Below are 20,751 nucleotides of genomic sequence, written 5' to 3'. Positions count from 1 at the left end.
CTTTTCGCCATGTTCGATTTTTTTCGCATGTCAAGCTCTACTAGTTTTGTCAAATTATCAGTTTGTTTTGACAAATAAAGTTTTTGGAGCTTTCCATGTGATCTGATGCAATTAATCAAACCAAAGTTTTCAATTAATTCAGGAAATTTGGCGTACAACCCTGGTGCAAACTTTGCAGCATTTAAACACCCAAAACAGCTCAAATAACAACGAAACGAAAAGCCACGCGGAACTCTTCTCCAAGAATTCCAAGCGATTTCCGTTATAAGCTGGAAATTTCCTCCCCTTCTCGCGTACGCACTGCGTATTCGGCAAGTCTACAAAGCACAAGCTTTCCAACTCTACACCTGCGCTGGTGACCAGAGCGAGGAGAGGGGAACATTCAAATATCTCGCTGTAACCCATGTTGTCGGACATTGTTGCCCCATGATCATGATCTCGGCCAAATGATCATGATCTCGGCCAAAGGTACCGGTGGGAGAGCCTTGTGAATCAAGGTTGTGTTTTCGATTTCACATTCGTGGAGGCGTAAAATGCTTGGTTTTTAAAATGGGACTGATTCTTTTTTTAAATAACTTAAAATTTAAATTTTCAAAGTTTAAAGTCTCAAAAAACTTGCTGGTCTTCAAGCTGCAGTAGTCCGGTTTAAGACTAAGACGACTCGTAGTCTGGCCAGCAAAACCTTCTCGTGACATCAATAAAAACGACATTTTTAATGTACTTTTACACGTTCGTTGGACTCTCAAATTCGCCGACCAAAAGGGTCACACGCCGAGCTTTCTCGCAGCTGAGCGCGGCGGTAAAGTGGGACTTGAAGTCTGCCTCAGACCTACCGTAATGTGTGTAAGCATCTGGATAACGTTTTCAAGAGGTCGTATATTTTTTCTGAGCTTTTTTGAGGCTCGATGAATTGGTTGTGTTTGTTTAAACATTCGTCAAGAAATCTCCCAAGTGGATGTTGGAGCTCCTGCAGACAACGCAAGACTTCCCACACGCACGTAACCGGAGACTCCAGTTGCTCAGTTGGTCTCTGTGAAATAAGTCGAATGGATTTTTTCTTTTTTTTTTTCAAATCAATCAAATCTAGCAAATAATAATAAAAATTACAAGCCAAAAAAATTCAAGAAAGAAAATTAGATTCAAATTTGGTAAAAATGTCATGGTTTGCAGAGACCTAGTCTAGGAGTCGGTCCGCCTGCACGATCAGTCGTTTTACAACCGGTTCCGAAACTACCCCTTCTTGCGCGTGGACTGATGCGCATTCCATCACGCGTCGAAATTGTAGCTTACGGGGCCGGCCCAGTCGAACCAGGTGGGCCCGCTGATTCATTCATCATAAATGTTGGGCACTTCTGGTGTGGTTATGTCATGGGAATGCTAACTTGCTGGCGGTTAAGTTTTTTTTTTTTCAAACAGATTTTTTTTAAAAATAACGCAATGAAATAAACACCGTAATTTATGGATGACCCCTGCAAAGTCCCACTTCCAACCTCAGCGAATTCAGGTGCTAGAAATGTGCCAGTCAAAATCATAATAAATTCACACACAAATTAATCACTTTGACGAACACTCAGCGGGTTCGCGAGATGACTTTATTGCGCGGCTGAGATTGACTAATGGTTCGCCATTATAATCGTCTAATCTTCTTTGGTTTATTTCTTTGGTCGAAAGCATGTTTCCACCCTCTTAAAACAATAATCGTGCACCATGGTCAGCACGTGCCATTCATTTAGTTCAAACCTGGGATGTTACTATTGGTGAAGGTTCGCACCTTTCAGGTGATAACTGGATTTAATTTCCCGATTGGGTCAAATTTACTCTGTAATCAAACGCCATATTTGACTCGAATAAAATCACTAAATATTGGGCTCACGTGTGAGTATGTAGAGTCATGTGAAAAAAAAAATTTGAGGTCTCTAAAAACACCTCTTTGTGAGTTTTTATTGGATAGACTGGAGACAAACAGCATTGTATTGAAGTTCGTATCGAAAAGAGTGGTTCACTGCCCCTGATCGCATAAATGTCCCAAATGCATTTTCATCGTTTTTGAGTTATTGATGCAGTTTGGTTCAAAATCGTGTGCTCTTTCAAAAGAGCCTATAACATCCAGTACTTTGTTCTAAAAATCAGGAGAAAATCCAGGTTTTTCGCGAAAACTTAACACGTAGCCTTATGTATGGGACAAACTTCAAATGCGTTTTTCTCAGCTTGCTGTTTTTGCATATGGGACATTTATGCGAACATGGGCAGTTCATTAGGGTGTAATAACCATGGGAATGATGGAACGAGAGGAATCACAAATCCGCATACATAATTTCAAGATTGTTCTAATCTAATCTAATCTAATCTAATCTAATCAAACACAAGCGCAGCCAGTCCAAAGAAAGCATCCTGGAAAAACATGTGATTAGATTATTCTTGTCAATATTAATGATTGTAGTACATTCGAGCATCCCCGAAACGTATTACACTCATAAAAGCGTACAGGCCTACTGCGTTGCATTAACCGCAGAGAGGATTCTGTGAACGGAACACATTTCACAGAACCTACAGGGGAGGAAGGATGCGTGGACATTAGCGTGGTTCACGGTTATATGAAAAAGACAAAAGTGTTCAATTTCGTTTGCATCAACCCGAATTTCAAAGTACTATGACCCCAGAAGCTAGCCTGAAAATTTGAGCTTATTTGGTTATGGTTTAGTTGCTCCAGTTTTGATCTGAAGTTAGTATGGAACATTAATCAATTTACTATGGAGATTTGTAACTTTTTACATCTTCTTATAGAAAATTCTCCAAAACCCTTTCAAATTTTCCTATTCTTAAGTTTCTTATAGGTTTTGATCCGGGGAACAACTTAGTAGAGCATCGCAAAGTGCTAGGAATTGATCCCGAAAAGATTCAGGATGTTTTTTAGAGTTTACTTTTTTCGGCAAAAATTCAAACTGGCTCAAGAAATTAATCTGTATCTTTTCGGAATCAATTCTTAGCGCTTTGCGATGTTCTACTAAGTTGTTCCCCGGATCAAAACCTATAAGAAATCTTTTAGATAGATAATATTTTATCGGGTAAAGGAAAACTTTCTAGAAGAAGAGTTAAAAAGTGAAAAATAAATCAATTAAATTTATTGAAATTCCATTCTAACTTCCGATCAAAACTGGAGCAACTAAACCTTAACCAAATAAGCTCAAATTTTCAGGCTAGCTTCTGGGGTCAAAGAACTTTAAAATTCCGGTTGATGCAAACGAAATTGAACACTTTTGTCTTTTTCATATATCCGTGAACCAAACGCTCCGGATAGTAAATAATTTCAAAATTGTATAGGTGTAAACCGAAAATGCGTTCAAAAATTAAAGTGGAAAAATCAGGCATTTAACTGCTTATTTAATTGTCGGTGTAAAGGACGCCGCACTGTTTAATCATTTTATGGCGTACATTCAACTTTGCAGCCCAAAACAGTGTTATTGAATTGGAAAAATAATATTCTTTTTCCAATTTTCTTTTCTTGGTTTGTGTGCACCTACGTCGAAGACCAAGATTGTTTACTTTTTGCTCGTTGGTCTGACTGTCTTGGTCTGACAGATTTGGTCTGACAGCTTAATCGTGGATTTAAATTTTGGCGGCTTTTAGCGTGACGTACTTTATGGATGATTTCTTGTGGTTCTTATTTGACTTTTCACCTACTGTGTCCAGGGAGCGTTCTGTTATTACGTAACGTAACGCGTAACAAAATTCCCATTTTTTTTTAATTTTTGTGGAGTATAGCATGGATTTGCAACAGAAAAAAACTTTATACATTGTTAGAAAGTGTAGTGTTTCTAGTACTAAATTATTGTAGTTGTTTGAAAGTTTGCATTGCATAACTCAAAAGTGATGAGAATGCGTATGCAATCAGTAAAACAGTTTGTATGATGATTTTTTTTGTTAACCATTTATTAAATCGATTTCAATTTTGTGTATAAATACAGAAAGGAAAATTAAAAAAAAAACATATAAACACTCTTGTTCCGTTCATCATTACAACATAAATGGTAGATGTTCCGAACAATTTACAACTGCTGCATCGCCACAATGATGTTCTGCAGCGCCGCTTGAGCGTCGGTCGGTGCAAATCGGTCCAGAACCTTCATCGCGGCCATGCTGTGCTTGCTCTGCAGACTTCGTGTCCGCTCGAGACCAGGTCCCCGGCTAATGTGATGGTGCAACGCCCGGTAGTCCACGTCCTCGACCGAATTGCGTCCCTTTTCGATGATCGGGTAAATGCTGGGGTCGTACTCCAGGTGGAATAGGACAGGTGCTGACACAAGACTGAAGGTGGCTCCCAGAGGAAGTTCACTCAGCAGGAACGGTTGCACCTCGATCGAGGCCTGCCAGGCCAGGGACATGTGCTTCCCGAAAAGATAACCTTGCTTTTGCAGATCTTCAGGGTGACCCGCCAGCATCAACGCCCCATGGCAACTTTTTCCTAGCAGGCTACCACCGCCAAGAACGTGTCTGAGGGTCCACTCCTTCTCCGGATGGCCCATAACTCCCTCGATGATCATGGGCTCCTTGTTGTTCTGTACATCTCCAAAATCCAGCTCATCTAACGAGCAATCCGGAGTGATCGTGCCTGCAGGCGTCTCTGGCTTACTCGGAATAGGGCTATTCTGATCATCACTCTCGCCGATAAAGGCAGACTCCGCTAGGTCCCTGTAAGCCGACGTCATAAGCATGTTGAGGTCCTGGTTCCTACAAATAATGACAGATATTAAAAATCTAGACCACAATCCCACAAACTACCAGCCTACCTCAACGATGCGATTTGCTTACTGGCATGTGCCAGTAGATAGTCTCCTCCCAGCAGGGCAATCTTGTTTCCAAAGATCATATCGCTATCCCCGCTGAGGTCATTTCCGGCGTTGTCCATCGACTGCAGATTTATTATGCCCTGATGGATCAGGTGCGAACTACGAATCATTTCCGTAACTTCTGCCAGGGCTCGCTGGGAGTGCAACACGCCCACGTTTCGATCGTGGTCCGTTTCCGGAACGGAGGCCGTGTGGCCAGCAGCTTTGGAGATTAGCAAGATGATCAGACCCCACGCTTGCTGGCTTTTGTCGTTGAAGATGAGGGATCTGGAAAAAAAAATATATAAATTTATGATACTTTAAAATTACTTGTCTTGTCTTAAAAAATCAAAGGATTGAAACCCGTAACTAGTCACCCTAACCTCTGAGGCCTTAAACTGTGTCATTCTCCGATGCGGAAATTCGCATCGTGCATAACCAAATCAATAAAGACTTGGTTCAGCAGTGATTACTACGCCACCAGCACTTGAAATGCCACTCTCGTAGAGATACTCCACGAGTTCGTCGCTTCATTGCCGGCGGAGACTTCAACGCTTCGGTGTCGACAAAAGCCGCGATTAAATCGAAATCCAATCAATGAACGGCACTTTTTAATCTTTTGAAGAGTTCATGCCTGTGTCGTCGTCGTGCTGTTGGGTGCTTACAATTTTTGCGTTGGCCCCAAGGTTTATGCAATAGTCTCTTCTTTCTTTCTCACCGAAACGAGCATTATTTTTGAGGGATCTTGATGATGGCAAGTGTGCTTACAGCTGGCAAGGCACAGCTTGACGGAGTGAGCTGTGCTTCCCACAGTGTGGATGCTTGCTGACGATGACCGCATCCACTGTCGGATAAAGTGGCCAGTTCCGTACATGTACTCATGTAAGCAAATTTGTTTTGTTTGGTAACGTATATTTACTGACAGAAACCTGTTTGCTCGAAACAATACAGCGCGAAAGAAAGTTTTTGTTTGTTTTAATTTATTTTTAAAAGGAACCAAATCTTTCAAAAAAGTTTCAGTGAGGTCGTATAAATTCAAGTAAAAAGCATTTGAAAAATGAATTGTTAAAAATAATTTATATTATAAATCCACATCAATAAATCTCAACTGCAATATTGTAAAGCATCCAAAACATGTGGTGAAACCGAACTAAAAAAAGCAACGCAGAAAACCTTCAGCCTTAAATTGATCATATAAAGCTGCTGTTTTATTTCGTTCTGGCACCAATTCGATGAATGTGGCCTTCTCGTGTCATTCACTTTAATTTAAACCTTTGTTTTAAATTGCGTTGCTAATTAAGTCAAAACTCAATTTAAATTGTTTAACAAAAATGACTTATTTCAAAGATTACATTTTTGAGGAAGGCTTTAGGAAACGAAGAATTTTATTTGCTGCTGTATTAGTTTTATAAAAACAACATTTTAATTCGAAGCCTAGTTTGTAACATAAGTTTGCATTTTTTACCACGTTCTCGGCATTTGCAGAGTGTGTTCCAGCTCGTTCACCAAAGCACGGTCGTCACCTGCAAAAAACGCTTGTCCAGCAGGATATTCATCTGATCCCAAGCTAGCGTCGACCCGTATCAGAAGTGCAAAATAGTAGTTTATGCAACAAGTTGCAAAAAGAGGATTTTTTCAGCACGAGTCGTACATTTATCTAACGAGGTTCACCGAGTTGGATAAATACGAAGAGTGCTGAAAAAAACAAGTTTTGCAACGAGTTCCATACAACATTTTTTGCAATTCCAAAAAACACACACTGAGTGAAATTTTATGTCAAATATTCATGTATTTTGTCAATAAATCGTTTAAATCAAAATTTTTTTTGAAAAGTGTTACTTTTCGAAACAAGTGCTGAAAAGTTCAACTTTTCAGCACCCATTTGAGTGCTGAAAAGTAGAACTTTTCAGCATTTATTTTGAAAAGTGTTGCTATTCGATTCTGTTATTTTTGGTACAGAAAAGTAGGCTATTTCGTCGTTCAAGAATGACAGGAAAAGTAAGTAGTTTCACGACGGAATTGCAAAAAGTTTTTTTTTGCAATTCCGTCGTGAAACTACTTACTTTTCCTGTCATTCTTGAACGACGAAATAGCCTACTTTTCTGTACCAAAAATAACAGAATCGAATAGCAACACTTTTCAAAATAAATGCTGAAAAGTTCTACTTTTCTGCACTCAAATGGGTGCTGAAAAGTTGAACTTTTCAGCACTTGTTTCGAAAAGTAACACTTTTCAAAAAAAAATTTGATTTAAACGATTTATTGACAAAATACATGAATATTTGACATAAAATTTCACTCAATGGGTGTTTTTCGGATTTGCAAAAAATGTGTATGGAACTCGTTGCAAAACTTGATTTTTTCAGCACTCTTCGTATTTATCCAACTCGGTGAACCTCGTTGGATAAATGTACGACTCGTGCTGAAAAAATCCTCTTTTTGCAACTTGCTGCATACACTACTATTTTTTTACGAAACTGTCAACACGAAAAATGGGATTGCTGTGATGGAACAAACATAAAGGTAAGAACAAGATTGTCCGTCAGACCTGGACGCAAACGCAAAATTTTGCGCCTGTCATCATAGCCTGCCAGTCATCGACCATTGAACAAAGCAACCCCTGTAGATTGTTCGACTGACAGTTCGACGTCGTCGTGCTATCTTGTCACACCCGCCATTTTGACGTTCCGAGAAAAACGAGTTTTAATGTTTGACCTTGATTGTTCAAAAACGAGAGCACGCAATGTAAACAATAACAAACACGTTTTGTTTGGCTCACCATTCTGTGCATTGTCCCAAAGTTTGGTTGATGTTGGTTGCTGGAGTCCCGAGTTATAATTACAAATGTTTACGGTAGTCTAGCTTGTACGTGCGACAAACGCATCCTGACTTTCCTGGCCTGAAATCACTTTGGCCTTTTGACGCACTTACATCAATTTTCATGGAGTGACAAGACAGCACGACAAGATTGAAACTACTTTCATATGTAAATATCTCAGGATTGAAATCGAATTTTGGGGATCTGTGAAGGTCAAAAGGTGAGGCATTGTGAGCTGCACAAAATGGCGTTCTTAACTCAATTTGGCCCAAAATGCACGTACGACAAGTTAGCACGATGGCGACTGTTGATGGAAAAATCGAACTGGCACAGCGTTCTGCGTTCACCACTGCGTCGAACGGACAATCTTGTTCTTAGCTTAACGCCTCAACCTCGTAACGCCTCATCAATGGTGTTACGGTTGTACCTTCGAATGGTACCATGAATTTATTGGAAATTTGTTCCAAGTCCGCGCTCTATTTTCTATACTCTTTGGTGGGATGTTGATTCAAAAATTGTCACTCGATTATCTCCGGACTGGCTGAACCGATTTGGACCGTTTGGGCCTGATTCGACCCGTCTTGGGGTCCCATAAGTCGCTTTTGAAAATTATTAAGTTTAGTTAAGTATTACAAAGGTTAAGCTAAAAAACTATTTTAGCAGAAGTTAGGAAGATTGTTAAAAACAGTGTTATTTGCAAGAAAACAAAACAACATACAATTTTAGAAAGGTATTTGAAAGACCTTTCTAATGAGTCCAAACCGTTGAAGATCTGACAACCCTTTAAAAAGTTATAAGCACTTAAGTGCTATTTATACACTTTTTTGGGGCCGAATCTCAGATAGTTTGATGAAAACGTTGTCCGGATCTACCATGCGACCTATCGTTGGATGGGTATCTCAAAGATCTTTCCAACGAGTCCAAAAGAATGAAGATCTGACAACCCTATCAAATGTTATGATCACTTAAGTGTTAGTTATATATTTTTTGGAGTCGAATCTCAAATATTTTGATGAAAATTATGACCGAACCAATCCTGCAACCCATTATTGGATGCATAATCAAAAGAAATTTCCAATGGGCACAATAGAATGAATATCTGACAATCCTATCAAAACTTTATAGGTGTGAGGAAGGCATCAACCACCCTAAGGTGAATTAAGTAACGTTTTTAATTGAAGTTCATCTTTTCAAGGAATGGAATAATAAAGGCTGCCATAGAAAAAATATGTCTTTTTCAGAATAACTTTTCAGTGATAAAGTTTTGCTTGAAAATAGGTATTAAAAATAAAAGCAAATTCATTATTGTGGAAATAAAGATTGTCGCATATATTCTTCAAAAATTAAAAAAAAAGTCTGATTTGTTTATCAGAGAGTAATAATGTATTTTTTTATAAATTTCAAAATTTTGATTAAATTTGAAGAACATTGGATTTAGTTTGTGTTGAAATTTTATCCACTGTTTAAACTTTGAATAAATTTGATTTTTCTTTTTTTTTTGTAAAATAATGGGGTTAGAATTCACAGCCAAACATTATTTTCGTTAAAACCAACTTTAACCTAACTGATTTTCTATAAAACTTACAATTGCAGAAAAGTTGCGAATTTTGAAATTTTCTCAATTGGCCTATTTAACAATGTTTAAATTGCTTGGTTTTCATGGTTTTAAGAGTTCTAGACTGTAAGAACCTTTGTCACGGTTTGGCCTATACTTTTACATGCAATGTTACACTCGTCCAATCTAGAGATCCTAAATTGGGAGACTGGTCGAAGTGAATTTGATGTACCCAAACAGACACGAGTTTGACGTATCCAAACGAGCATTTGCCTTTACGCCCAGCAAAACTTATCAGTGTTGCCAAGCTCAAAACATGCGTTGCCAGATCAATTTAGCAAACTTAGACCCTCCCTGTTAAGGGTCTCTAGTCCAATCTACTTTCATCCTTAAAGTGCGTCGTATTTTCAAGATTTAGGCTTCATACATATATTGTATGGGTTCCGAATCTCTAAAAAAAAATTGCCATATTTGATCATAGTTCTAACTCTACATTGCCTCAAGAAATTGTGCACCATGTTTTTTTTTCCTTTCCAACAGTCCTTGAACAGCAACATTAATGTATTCAATTTCAGTTCAAGTCCAACCTGCACAGCCACTAAGAGGCATTAATTAGGTGTACCCACATGGCTGTAGAACCAGTTAAGCAGCAATTCTATACTATAGTTCTAATCCTGAACTAAGCACTGCACGCCACGTATCCATTCTCTTCATGAAGGTCAATCTTTAATGCGACACATCGCTAACCGAGTCAAGTTACTTCACCAAGTGGAGTTTCTCATGGTAAATGATGATTTCCATGCTAAGGCTTGCCAGAAAAATTGCAATGTTTTCTTAAATTTGCACATTACTTTCACTTGTAGTAATCACCAACACTTATAAATCGTCCAAATAACTTGATTTAAAGCCCACTTACTTTGCCGACTTGAGCAACGGATGGTTACTTCCGGTCAGCTTCCGCAGGTGCAGCGCCACATTGGCAATCTCGTCGCTGAGCAGGAACCGTAGATTCAGAAACGACGTCGGATATCCAACGATCTGTTCCGCCTCGCTGACCGCCCGGTTAAAGTCATGCTTCTGGACAGCCTTGGCAACGGCCAACTTTTCACCGGCCCTGGAACTGGAGCTAATCCAACGGAACTGCCGTGGTCCCTGCCGTTGTCTGCGATGGCTGGCCCCCACCGTCGGCGCACGTAGAACTTTAAGCTGAGACCAGTAGCGTTGCTGCACTGCGACCATCCTGCTGAGCGACATGATGCTGACTGTAACCGTCGGAGGTACTTTCAATTTTGGCCACCACGCGACAACGTGCTTCAACCGACTGCGCGCCACGTTCGGCGAGTAAATCAAGCGCGCGCATGACCCGTGTCCCTCTGCCGTGAAGAGCTCACGAACCTGCGGCGTTGACGCTATGGACGGGCAGGGTACTAAACTCATTGAGCTGGCCACCAATGAGGTGTATTCATAAAAAAGAGGCAAAAGATCACACCGGGTAGGGTACGTAACGGCTGTCCCTCTCAGTACTGGGAGGCTTAGGGTGCCCTGTAAAATTAAGTCGTACAAAAAAAGGATTGGAATGAATAAATCACCAGGAATACATTTCATCAATGACTACTTTTTGATAATTCATTAATTTTTGAGAAAACGATTTAAAAATACAGTTTACAACCACTGACATCCTAGTGCGGAGCTTGAACGTGCGAGCAAACACGGCACTATGGGGTTTCAGGCGGCCATAAATCGAAAAACCGACATACTCTAATTATTTTTTGGTATTTTTTTTTCGAAAATAAACATTCTAACTAAGAAAAATCCGGAGTTTGAAAGTTGTAGGTTCAAAATTCACTGAATTGCAGACCTTCAAAGGCAAAAATGGTAAGAAAAAACATGTTTTTTGACAAAAAAATGATTATTTTTCATAGTTGTACTGTGTAGCTGTTATTGTATTTTTTCCTGCATCATTATATATATTCAGAAAGGTAATTGATTCAACTTTTCAATAACATTTTACAAAACACACTTTTACAGGCTAAAAAAAATAATAAAAATCAAAAAAGTTGGATTTTTATTCAAAATTTAGTTTTTTTCAACTTTGTTAATGGAGTACTTTTTTTGTGTGCATTTGTGCGATCTGAAAATTTTGCAGCTTAAAATTTGAACCATGTCCTAACTTGTCTCCAAATTTTAAAGTGCACTTATGTGCACTTTTTGAGTTATGCCATTTTGAACATTTTGATTCTTGCAAGAAAAGTAATGATTTCGCGTATACGCTTGGTTAAAATCGCATTATTTACCTGCGGAGGCAGAAATGACGTACCTGCTATGTATGTTTTGAAATTGATTTGATATTCATGACTTTGTTGGTACTTAGGTACGTTTAATAAAATTAGAAATTTCTATTCAAAGTATTTTACAGTAACGATTCGTCGAATATTCATATCAGTTCGTTGTTGTGTTCTTTTGAAAGTATGGATCATAATACCGTAGTGTCCCTGTACGATATAACGAAGCACTATTCTGAAAACGTGAGAACTGCTTTCGAGTAAGCTTTGTAAGAATTACAACATTGCAGAAGTTCATATTTTAAGTAATCTAACGACAATCGCTTACGTAGTGATTTTGATTCAGAAGAATTTATCGTGGAAAACGTGAATTTTGCAAGTGGATCAACCAAAAACGTGGACGAGAATCCATACAATGTTCCATAAAATAAACCGTCTAAAATTCTAAAATACCGCAAAAATCAAATTTTAATTGGAGAGGAAGGGGGGGGAGGGTCTTCAAAGAGAGGTGGATTTTAACTCAAGAAAAAGGGGAGGGAGATTGAACGTAAATCAGAAACTTTAACATAGCATAAACCGCCATTCCGTGCATTAAATAGACAGAGCAAGAATATTTAAATTCACCACTTTAATGCATGTGGCCTCAAATATATGAAAAAATCGAAAATTAAACTTTTTTTTTTTTGGAAAAATATCAAAATTTATTTGTTTTCATTATACTAAGTACAAGCAACACAAAAAAGTCACAAAAAAGCAAAAAAATATTTTTGGCCGCTCGCTTATATGGAAATACCCCATAGTGCACGGTCCGCACGATGTTGCAGGAAAGAGCTGCCAAGATAACTTTGGCAATAATTTTTCAGAGCTCTGGGGTTCGTTGCCTGAATGCCTCATTTAACTTCGATTATTGTTTAAGGCTAATTGTATGCATGGCACAACGTTGCATTGCCATCGCACGTGAGCATTGTTGTGTCCACTACCCAAAAGTATGCGGACATTGTTTCAGGTAACTGCTTTTATAATAAAATTTTAAAAAATATTCAAGATATAAACAGTTTTACTTACTCATCAGCCTCGCCATCACCTCAGCTCACACATTTCACACAAAAACCATGCATGCAGGTTCGTCTCTTCATAATGTTGAAGTCAGTACAAGAGAAAATCCTGCCCAACCTGACATTCCGTGACCCCACCCGTCTAGGCCTGTGGCATAATTTATCGCTTGACATTATTTATGCATCATCGTCAGTCATCTCTTGGGTTGATTTTCGTGAGATGTTTTTTGGTACACCACCAGAGTCGGCATTTTGTGTAAAAATTTGTTCCAAATCTAGTATAAGTCATGGATCACAGAACATGTAATTTGGCATCTAATGAAGCATCATTAAGCTACTGACCGAGTTAATTAACCTTCAAACGCTTGAAGGAGTATGTTTTGTTTGCTGTGCTGATCATCAATTAAAGGTTTGTGAGGATTTGTGATGATTTTTAATGAAACTAGCACATGTAAAGTTTAAAAATGTTCGTTTGATTCCTGATTATATTAGACGCATAAAAAAAACTTGACTAAAACAAATGTTTGATTTCCCCATTCCCAAAATATCTTATGAAGGAGAAATCCCATAATATTTGTGAACAAACATGACACGCGACACGCTTGTGTATTCTTCTCTCATCGTCATTTTGAATGTTGTTTTCCGGCACGGACAGTGTAATGCTGTTCATATCGTGCAAATAATCGTAAGAGGTCACCCCCAAGCAAATACTAAGACTGCCTTTTCGTAAAACTCAGGAGGTAAAACTTTGTTGTACATAACCAAAATCAAGAAAAATGCACTTTTTACTTAAGGGGTTACATACATGTAGAAAATTTGCAAATTTCATATTAAAGCAAAATTGGTATTTGCACTAAGAAGATTATTTCCAACCACTCCTGAAAGTTTCATATAGATATTTCATGGTTTAAGTAAGTAACAGACGAGTTTGAAATTTTGCCATGCGCAAAGCGAACTGTCAAACTTTATGCGCGTTTTTCTCTAAACACAGAGTTGATTTACGGGTGCCACGATATCTCGAGATGGGATGGACCGAACTAGCTAAAATTTGGGATGAAGACTCTCAAGACATATCCCGTGTGCATGACGAAGCCCGATTTTCAAATTTTGCTTTAAAGAAAAATACAAAAAATCAAAAACTTTTTAAAAAGGAAAAACTTAAAAATATTCATACCTGTTTTTAAAATAAACTTATAGAAAATCGGCCTTCGTCATGCACACGAAACCGTTTTAACGAGTCTTCACCAAAATTTTGAGTCGATTTGGTAGAAGCAGTGTTGAGATATCGTGGCACCCGTTTTTGAAACTGCTTACTTCAAATAGCTATATCTCAGTAAAGGTAAATGTCTTCAAATATGTTTAGTTAAAAGATGAAAATGTATGTTTTAATACCATGAAAATATATTTACAAAAAAGTTTTAATTTGTGCTCGTACCAATCTCTGACATTTTTGACGATTTACATGTATGTAACCCCTTAAGGAGAAACTGGACGCGGAATTCAGAACCATCAGTCATTGTCCCAAGATTGAAATACACAATCTACAACCTCAAATCAATATGAGAGATTATTTGCTAAAAGCTTATTTACCGTCTATCGAACAGAGAAAATATGTCGTTTTTCTTAAAGCTGCTTTCAAAAACGGTGTAATCAAATCATTAAATCATTTCTTATTTTTTTTTTTATTTTCTTATGACATCAAATTCGAGCTCTGCGACCCTTTTTTCATCAAATTTAATTTGAGTTGTCAATTGCCTATTGAATTACCAAATGCAGTTTTTTTCAAAATTTTATTGGCCACTATCATGAATTTTTAAATTCTAAATCACATAAGCGGGGTCATACTTAACCCTCTACAACCCAACCCCGCCTTTAGACGGGCTTCGATTTAAAAAATCGCCAAAAATCCATTTTTCAACCAATTTTTGATCTTTAAAAAGCATTAGAAAGACGAACATGAAATTTTAGAAAATTTATGGGTTGGATGTTTTACCTGTTTTATGTGCAAATGTTTTTAAAAATGTTGTTTTTTTAGGGGTCAACTTTGGCTATGTTTTTTCACTAACATTTCTTATATTTTAAGTAAAAAGAAGTATGAAGTAATTTTTCTAGTGTCCTAGACTACGCCTCTACGAATTTTGCAACAATTTTTAATATTAATGGTGCCATTTTGAAATGTGAAAAACAATGAGAAGTCATGAAAAATTAGATAGGCAAAGTGTAATGTTAGGAAGTGGTAGAATAGGCCAAATACTACCAAAAACAAACATAAAATAAACAACATAAATGCAAATTAAATTACCAAAAAAGAAACAAGAAAAAAATGAAATATAAGAAGTAATGTTTTTTTTATAACAAAAGTTGCTCGAAATGAACACGGAGAAAAAAATCGAAAAAAAATTTGGGCTGGTTAAGTTTGACAACCAATAATTAGCCAAAGATAGTAACAAAGGCTGAAAAATCAAAACTAAACAGTTTGTGAAATTAGCTTAAAGATACATATGAATACATACTACTTTTTCAAAATATAATTCAATGGACAATCGCCATACAACCGTTGCATCGTATCAAAAAGTGGTCAAAGACAAACTTATGGGAAATTGGACGAGCTTTCCGGTAAAAATAATTAAGTCTGTCATATAGAAATTGCCAAAAAACACTAAAACCCCTATTTTTTCAACATTTTTATTTTTAAAACTGCTGTATCTTCAAAAGGATTGGACATAGGACAATGGTCAATATGAGACTTTTATGTAAAATTGTCTGGGGAATCGATTCCCAAAAATTTTGATTTTTGATTTTTTTTAGGAGGGACATACCATTCTGCGTTTTTCGTGAGACTTTTTGTCACATTTTAAGCTATTTTCACAAAAAATTTGAACGAAAAAAATCGTGTCATCACCTTAAAATTTAACTTTTAAACTTAAAAAATTAAAAATCTCATAGAATTGACGTGCTCTTTTCTTTCAGTGTATTTTTTCAAAAAGCTCGTCTAATTTCCTACAAGTTTGTCTTTGACCACTTTTTGATACGATGCAACGGCTCCGAGATACAGCTATATTTAAATTACAAAATACAAAAAAATTGAAAACTCTTACGCCCTTCTCAAATGTCATTATCGAGTGCAACTGGCTCTATATACACAAAAATGGCTTTTATAAGACTAGGATAACATGTCTAAAAAGTTTCGTTGAAATCGGGAACAAAAGTACCAGAAAAATTCCTGATTTGAGCTGGAATTGCTCTTAATATATTTTTTTCAAACTTTGTTAGGGTGCGTTCTATGATTACGTAACACAAAAAAAAAGATTTTTGGAACCCATCCCATTTCTTACAAATTTTAAAAATATTGCATGTAGCGTAACAAACCCTTCGACCCCGGTCTAAATATCCGGGTTACGAAGCGAAAGGGAGGAGGGGGGGTGGTCTAAAAATCCGATTGTTTGCGTTACGTAATGAAAGAACGCTCCCATTTAGTCCCAATCGGAGTTGAAAGTAAAATATATTTGGTTAACAATCCACATTTTTAAGCGAAGAGTGCGTTACAAATGGTGCACGCCCGAAATGTAAAAATCACGCCAAAATGACAACATTACAAAAAAGTTTAGCTGGCATGCCATGACACAATTTTTTTTAATTGTTGGTACCACTGCGTGATTTTGACATTTCGGGCGTGCATTTGTAACGCCATCTTCGCTTAAAAATGTGGATTGTTAACCAAATAAATTTTTCTTTCAACCACGATTGGGACTAAATGGGAGCGCTCTTTCATTACGTAACGCAAACAATCGGATTTTTAGACCACCCCCCCTCCTCCCTTTCGCTTCGTAACAAAATTCCCAAACATTTTTGAAAAAAGGGAAGGTTCCGTTGTTTTTTTTACCATGGTAGTAACATCTAGTAACATTATAAGCATTGACAAAACTTTTTCAAAAATCATTTTTTCAGAAAACTTATTTAAAAACCTCGAAAGAATAACGTTTGCTTCGATTTGTCAATAAATTTACATTTTTGCTCATAACTTGAAAAATACAAAGAATTCAAACATCGTTTTCGGTATGGTGATGTTATTTGATGTCCTTTATAAAACCCTTGCCTTACAGTTGGTTTAAATCCATTCCAAAGCCCAAAACCAAGGGTGGCCCATTCTGCCGCCCCCCCCCCCTGCCACTGCCTCCAAATGGCCTGTTTCATAATTTGGGATGTTATTGTGCCTCCCACAATTGTGGAACACCTGAATTTAACTGATATTTTCACAAAAAAAAAAGTTATCAAACCACACAGAAAAAAAAAAATGTCAATTTGGAAGCTGTAATTTTGGAAGGTTGAATATTACCTCTTTTATGATGTAATTTTACCTCAATTTAGACTGAAAAAGTGACATTACACCAGAAAATTGGTAAAATTACACATTTCCAGAGCTAAAATTACACATTTTTTCTGACATAAAAGATGTACCCCTTCCCAATTGTAATATTACCATGATTTTTTTTTCTGTGCATGTATAAAACATCACTAAGCTTGAGTTTCATTGGTTTTAGTATGTGAAGTCATTTTTTGGTAATAAATATGTACTCCTGGAGAGATCCAAAGTTTGTTTACATTCGTAAGAAAAAAGTGTTCCGAATTTGTGGATTTCAAGGGTCAAAGTAATTCTTCAAAAACTTCATATAAAAGTTAAAATTTGCATTCGATACAGCATTCGAAAGATCGCAAGAAAAGCTTTCAAATGAAGGTAAAAGCGAATCATTAGGTTCAATAATCGATTTGCTATGATTTTTTGAACATTGGCCGATCTGGAAACCGTTCTGAATATGTGGGATGACTGTAGTACACTATTTTTCCCTTGTGACGTAGTTCTGGTCTTCAACTATCCACATCCAGTTTCCGCCACTATAGCATACTGTCCACAGCTCTAAAGCCCCCTCCCCGATCGCCGGCTTTGATTCTGACTACTAATAAAAAGAAAAACCATAAAGATAAGAAAAGGTCAATGCGGATGGAGAGCAAATCCAGCTCAGAATCCCCTCACAAAGACTGATAATAAGCGTAAAAAAAACAATGAAATAATTTGAAATAACAAGAATAAAAATAAAAAGTTAAAATGCCAATGCGGATTAATCGATGATCCATCCGCATTGATCATCCATGTCCTCACAAGGACATAAAAGAGACGGATTGTAGGAAGAAGCTAAAGAAAAAGTAGTCAACGCATATGGTGAGCAAGTTGAGTTGCCACTGACCCGGACTTTTACTTTTGTCGATGACCGCACTTTTTTTTTCTCTAGAATTGGTAGTTGGATTTCTGCTTCGAAGAAAATAAAACAACTCGCTTGTGTGGACGTTCACATTCCTTTATTTATATTTCCATGGTACTTTAGAAAGTGGCACTAGCTTACATTTGATTCATATATATATTTTTCAGAACATTGCACCATTTTTTGTTTTTATTTTTTTATCTGTTCTCTTCTAGGCGAGAGATGCTTGTGTGTGTTTGTGTATGTAAGTGTAGGAAGGAAGGAGACAGGGTGTATGGGTGTGTGTATATATATACTTAATGCAGTTCGTCGTAGTTTGTTGTGGATGTGTTTGTGTGTGAATGTTTGTGAGTTTTGTTATATCTGTTTAAGTTCTATCGCTATCACTGAAACGCAGCTGTCTGATTTTGGTCTCCCAATCTCTCTCTTTCATTCTTTCTCCCTCTCTCTGGTTAGCGTTTTAACTACTAAAAGTAGGGGATTTTGAAAAGGTTTAGGGCACATAATAAAAACAGAATCCTAAGCACGGCGAGCGAGATATGTTCAAACATTCGTATCTTAACATTGTCAATTGGGCTCTTCCATCATCTTCTTGCAATCGTAAGCTTTTCCTGTTGGGAAGCCTGGGAAGGAACATGTGAAATAACATAAAGAGAAGAGCAGAACCGCCAACTGCGGGACTGAAATTGAGCAACAATTTAGTGGTGGATTCAAGGGGGCAAACAAAACAAAACCAATTTTGGCAACGTACGTATCATCAGCTTAGGTAAAGAATAAGAAAAGCGCAAACCCTGAATTAAGCGTACAAAAAACAAAAATCAAACTTAAGCTAAGCTTATAAAGTAAAGACGCGAAAGATTTGAACTGATAATATGGTTAAATTGTAGCCTTAACTTATAAGTAGAACGTCAACGTAATCGAATCAAACATATTTTTTGCTTACTACAAACTAAACTGTGTGTGTATGTGTGCACTGGCAAACAAGAAGAAAGGCGTTTCCATAGCTCAACATTCATTCTGCCAGCTTCTCTTACCTTAGTGGAAAATTAGTGCTACTAAACTCGTATCTTAACGTGTGTGTGAGTGTTTTTGTTTTTTTGCTTTTTTATCTTTCTTTTTTTTCGTTTTGGCGGAAGCTTTGTGTTTTTTTTTTCAACGTTTTATCCACACTCGCGCGCTCACTCTCGTTCTCTCTTTCTCGCGACATTTCATTGGTTTTTCGTGGATTTTTTTTTCTTCTCCTAAAACAACACAAAAATGATTGCTTTCATTTTTTGTAAATGTCCAACATTTTCATTCGCTATGTTCATCACTCTCAACTGTTCCTGCGTTTTTGGCTTATTTATGCATAAAAATACATTGAGTTCTTGTTGTTTTTTTAGTTGGTTTTATTCTTTTTTTTATCTAAATTGAATTACTTCGTGTATAAAACAAAAATAATTAAAAAGTTTACAATAGTAGTAACTAAATTGCTATTACTTCAGACGAGGAAAGTTTTCTGTCCTTCTCCCCCCAAAAAGCACTGCAAGTTTCAAGTCACATCGCTTCAAGACCTCTCCGATCGATGATCTGGCTTGACCACTATGGAAACAGTCCACCCTTCCCGGGAAGGGTACAAAACCTCAAAGTCGTCAAACCACGCGCCGCCTAACAAGCACCAGAGTCCGCTCCCCCCTGGCGGAACCTTCCTCGAATACAAAAACACGGGACGACGAAACTAGATAGATCAAGATCCTGTGAGGATGCTGCGTAACGATTCTCTCTTTTTTTTAGAACAAAAAGTCTTTCGGCATTTTTGGTGGTGTAAAAAATTGGCTGCGATAAAAAAATATGCTACGCTTTCCGCTCAAAATGTTCAGCCTAAGCACTTCTTTTTCACTACAAATAATCTCGCTTTAGAAGCATCTCAAATTTGTTTCACTGAATTTCTCTTAAACTGTTTTACAATTGTTCAATCTGCCTAGCACTAGCCCGATATTATTTGGGTAATTTTTTCATTTTCTTACAACACTTTTGTTACTCGCATTAATTAAACTTAGTACTTTCTTTTCTGTTATTATTTACCTGCTGCAAACTCCGTCTAAACTGATCCATTCTCTAATGGCACAGTTGGTGGTGGTGGTTGGGGTGATTGTTGAGGTTGCTGCTGCTGCTGCTGCTGGTGCTGCACTTGGGCCGGGAGCTTCGATGGATCAATTGACGTCGAGGTTGGGATTTGCTCTGTGCTGTTGTCACTACTACTGCTGCTACTGCTGTTGATTACGGCTTCCGGTGCCGCAAGCACGAGGTTGTTTAAAGTCTTGGTTGCTGTTGCTGTTGTTGTGGATAGGTCAGTGTCAGCTGCTGCTGCTGCAACTGCTGCGTCCGATACAGTTGTTTGCTGTTCGGCAGCGGCGGAATTGTCGTTTTGCTGCGGCTGTTCTGGCTGCTGAGGATCGATGTTTATGTTGCTGTGAAGGTGGAGAGGAGTTTTATCTTTAATAAATTGGAATCGACATGCGCCCCATTTTATATACTTTTTTTTTTAAATGTGATGCAATAATTTATTCTACAAAAAGAAATTTTGAGTTATGTTCTAAAATGCGTTTTTCTAACCACCCTAACACGCTTAGGACAACTCTAACGATCGAGAAAACTTAGATGTGTGTTCGAAGCTTCAACTTTTTAATATTTATACATGTGATATGACTGCCGTTCTACGCATAACTGTCCCATGTTCAAAAAAGTGCAACTGAGAAAAATGCGATTGAAATTTTTCGACCGATTTCTGTGTTTCTACGCATAATTGTCCCGTAGGTTCCTATTCGCCCTGTGTGTCCCTAATCACCCAAGTTAGCAGTTTATCACCCTTATTTGTGATCCTCTTGCTATACAACAGGTAAACAAGGCATAATGCTTAGTAAAACTAATGATTCCGTGTAAGAAAATACTTGGTGGGACAATTATGCGTAGAAGTTC

General features: G+C 37.5%; 2 protein-coding genes across 5 annotated transcripts in view; both read right to left on the bottom strand.

Annotated features, from left to right (window-relative positions):
* Nucleotides 1-3,921: 3,921 nt before the first annotated feature.
* LOC6049789 (all trans-polyprenyl-diphosphate synthase PDSS2) lies at nucleotides 3,922-10,716 on the bottom strand. Its single transcript, XM_001866455.2, has 3 exons — nucleotides 10,115-10,716; nucleotides 4,788-5,114; nucleotides 3,922-4,728 (listed from the first exon to the last, which is right to left on the bottom strand). The coding sequence occupies exons 1-3, from the start codon at nucleotides 10,633-10,635 to the stop codon at nucleotides 4,047-4,049; spliced, it is 1,530 nt and encodes a 509-aa protein (XP_001866490.2). The 5' UTR covers nucleotides 10,636-10,716; the 3' UTR covers nucleotides 3,922-4,046.
* Nucleotides 10,717-17,868: 7,152 nt separating this feature from the next.
* Nucleotides 17,869-20,751, bottom strand: part of LOC6053906 — a 38,442-nt gene continuing 35,559 nt past the window's right edge. For all 4 annotated transcript variants that reach the window (XM_038259730.1, XM_038259726.1, XM_038259728.1 and 1 more), the window contains exon 14: nucleotides 17,869-20,243. In XM_038259730.1, the coding sequence (XP_038115658.1) occupies nucleotides 19,874-20,243 (370 nt within the window). In that variant the 3' untranslated portion in view covers nucleotides 17,869-19,873. The remainder of the gene's footprint in view (nucleotides 20,244-20,751) is intronic.

Source organism: Culex quinquefasciatus, chromosome 3, assembly GCF_015732765.1.
Source record: "Culex quinquefasciatus strain JHB chromosome 3, VPISU_Cqui_1.0_pri_paternal, whole genome shotgun sequence".
Taxonomy (NCBI): domain Eukaryota; kingdom Metazoa; phylum Arthropoda; class Insecta; order Diptera; family Culicidae; genus Culex; species Culex quinquefasciatus.
The sequence above is the reverse complement of the archived record's forward strand: the minus strand, read 5'-3'. Positions and strand labels throughout refer to the sequence as shown.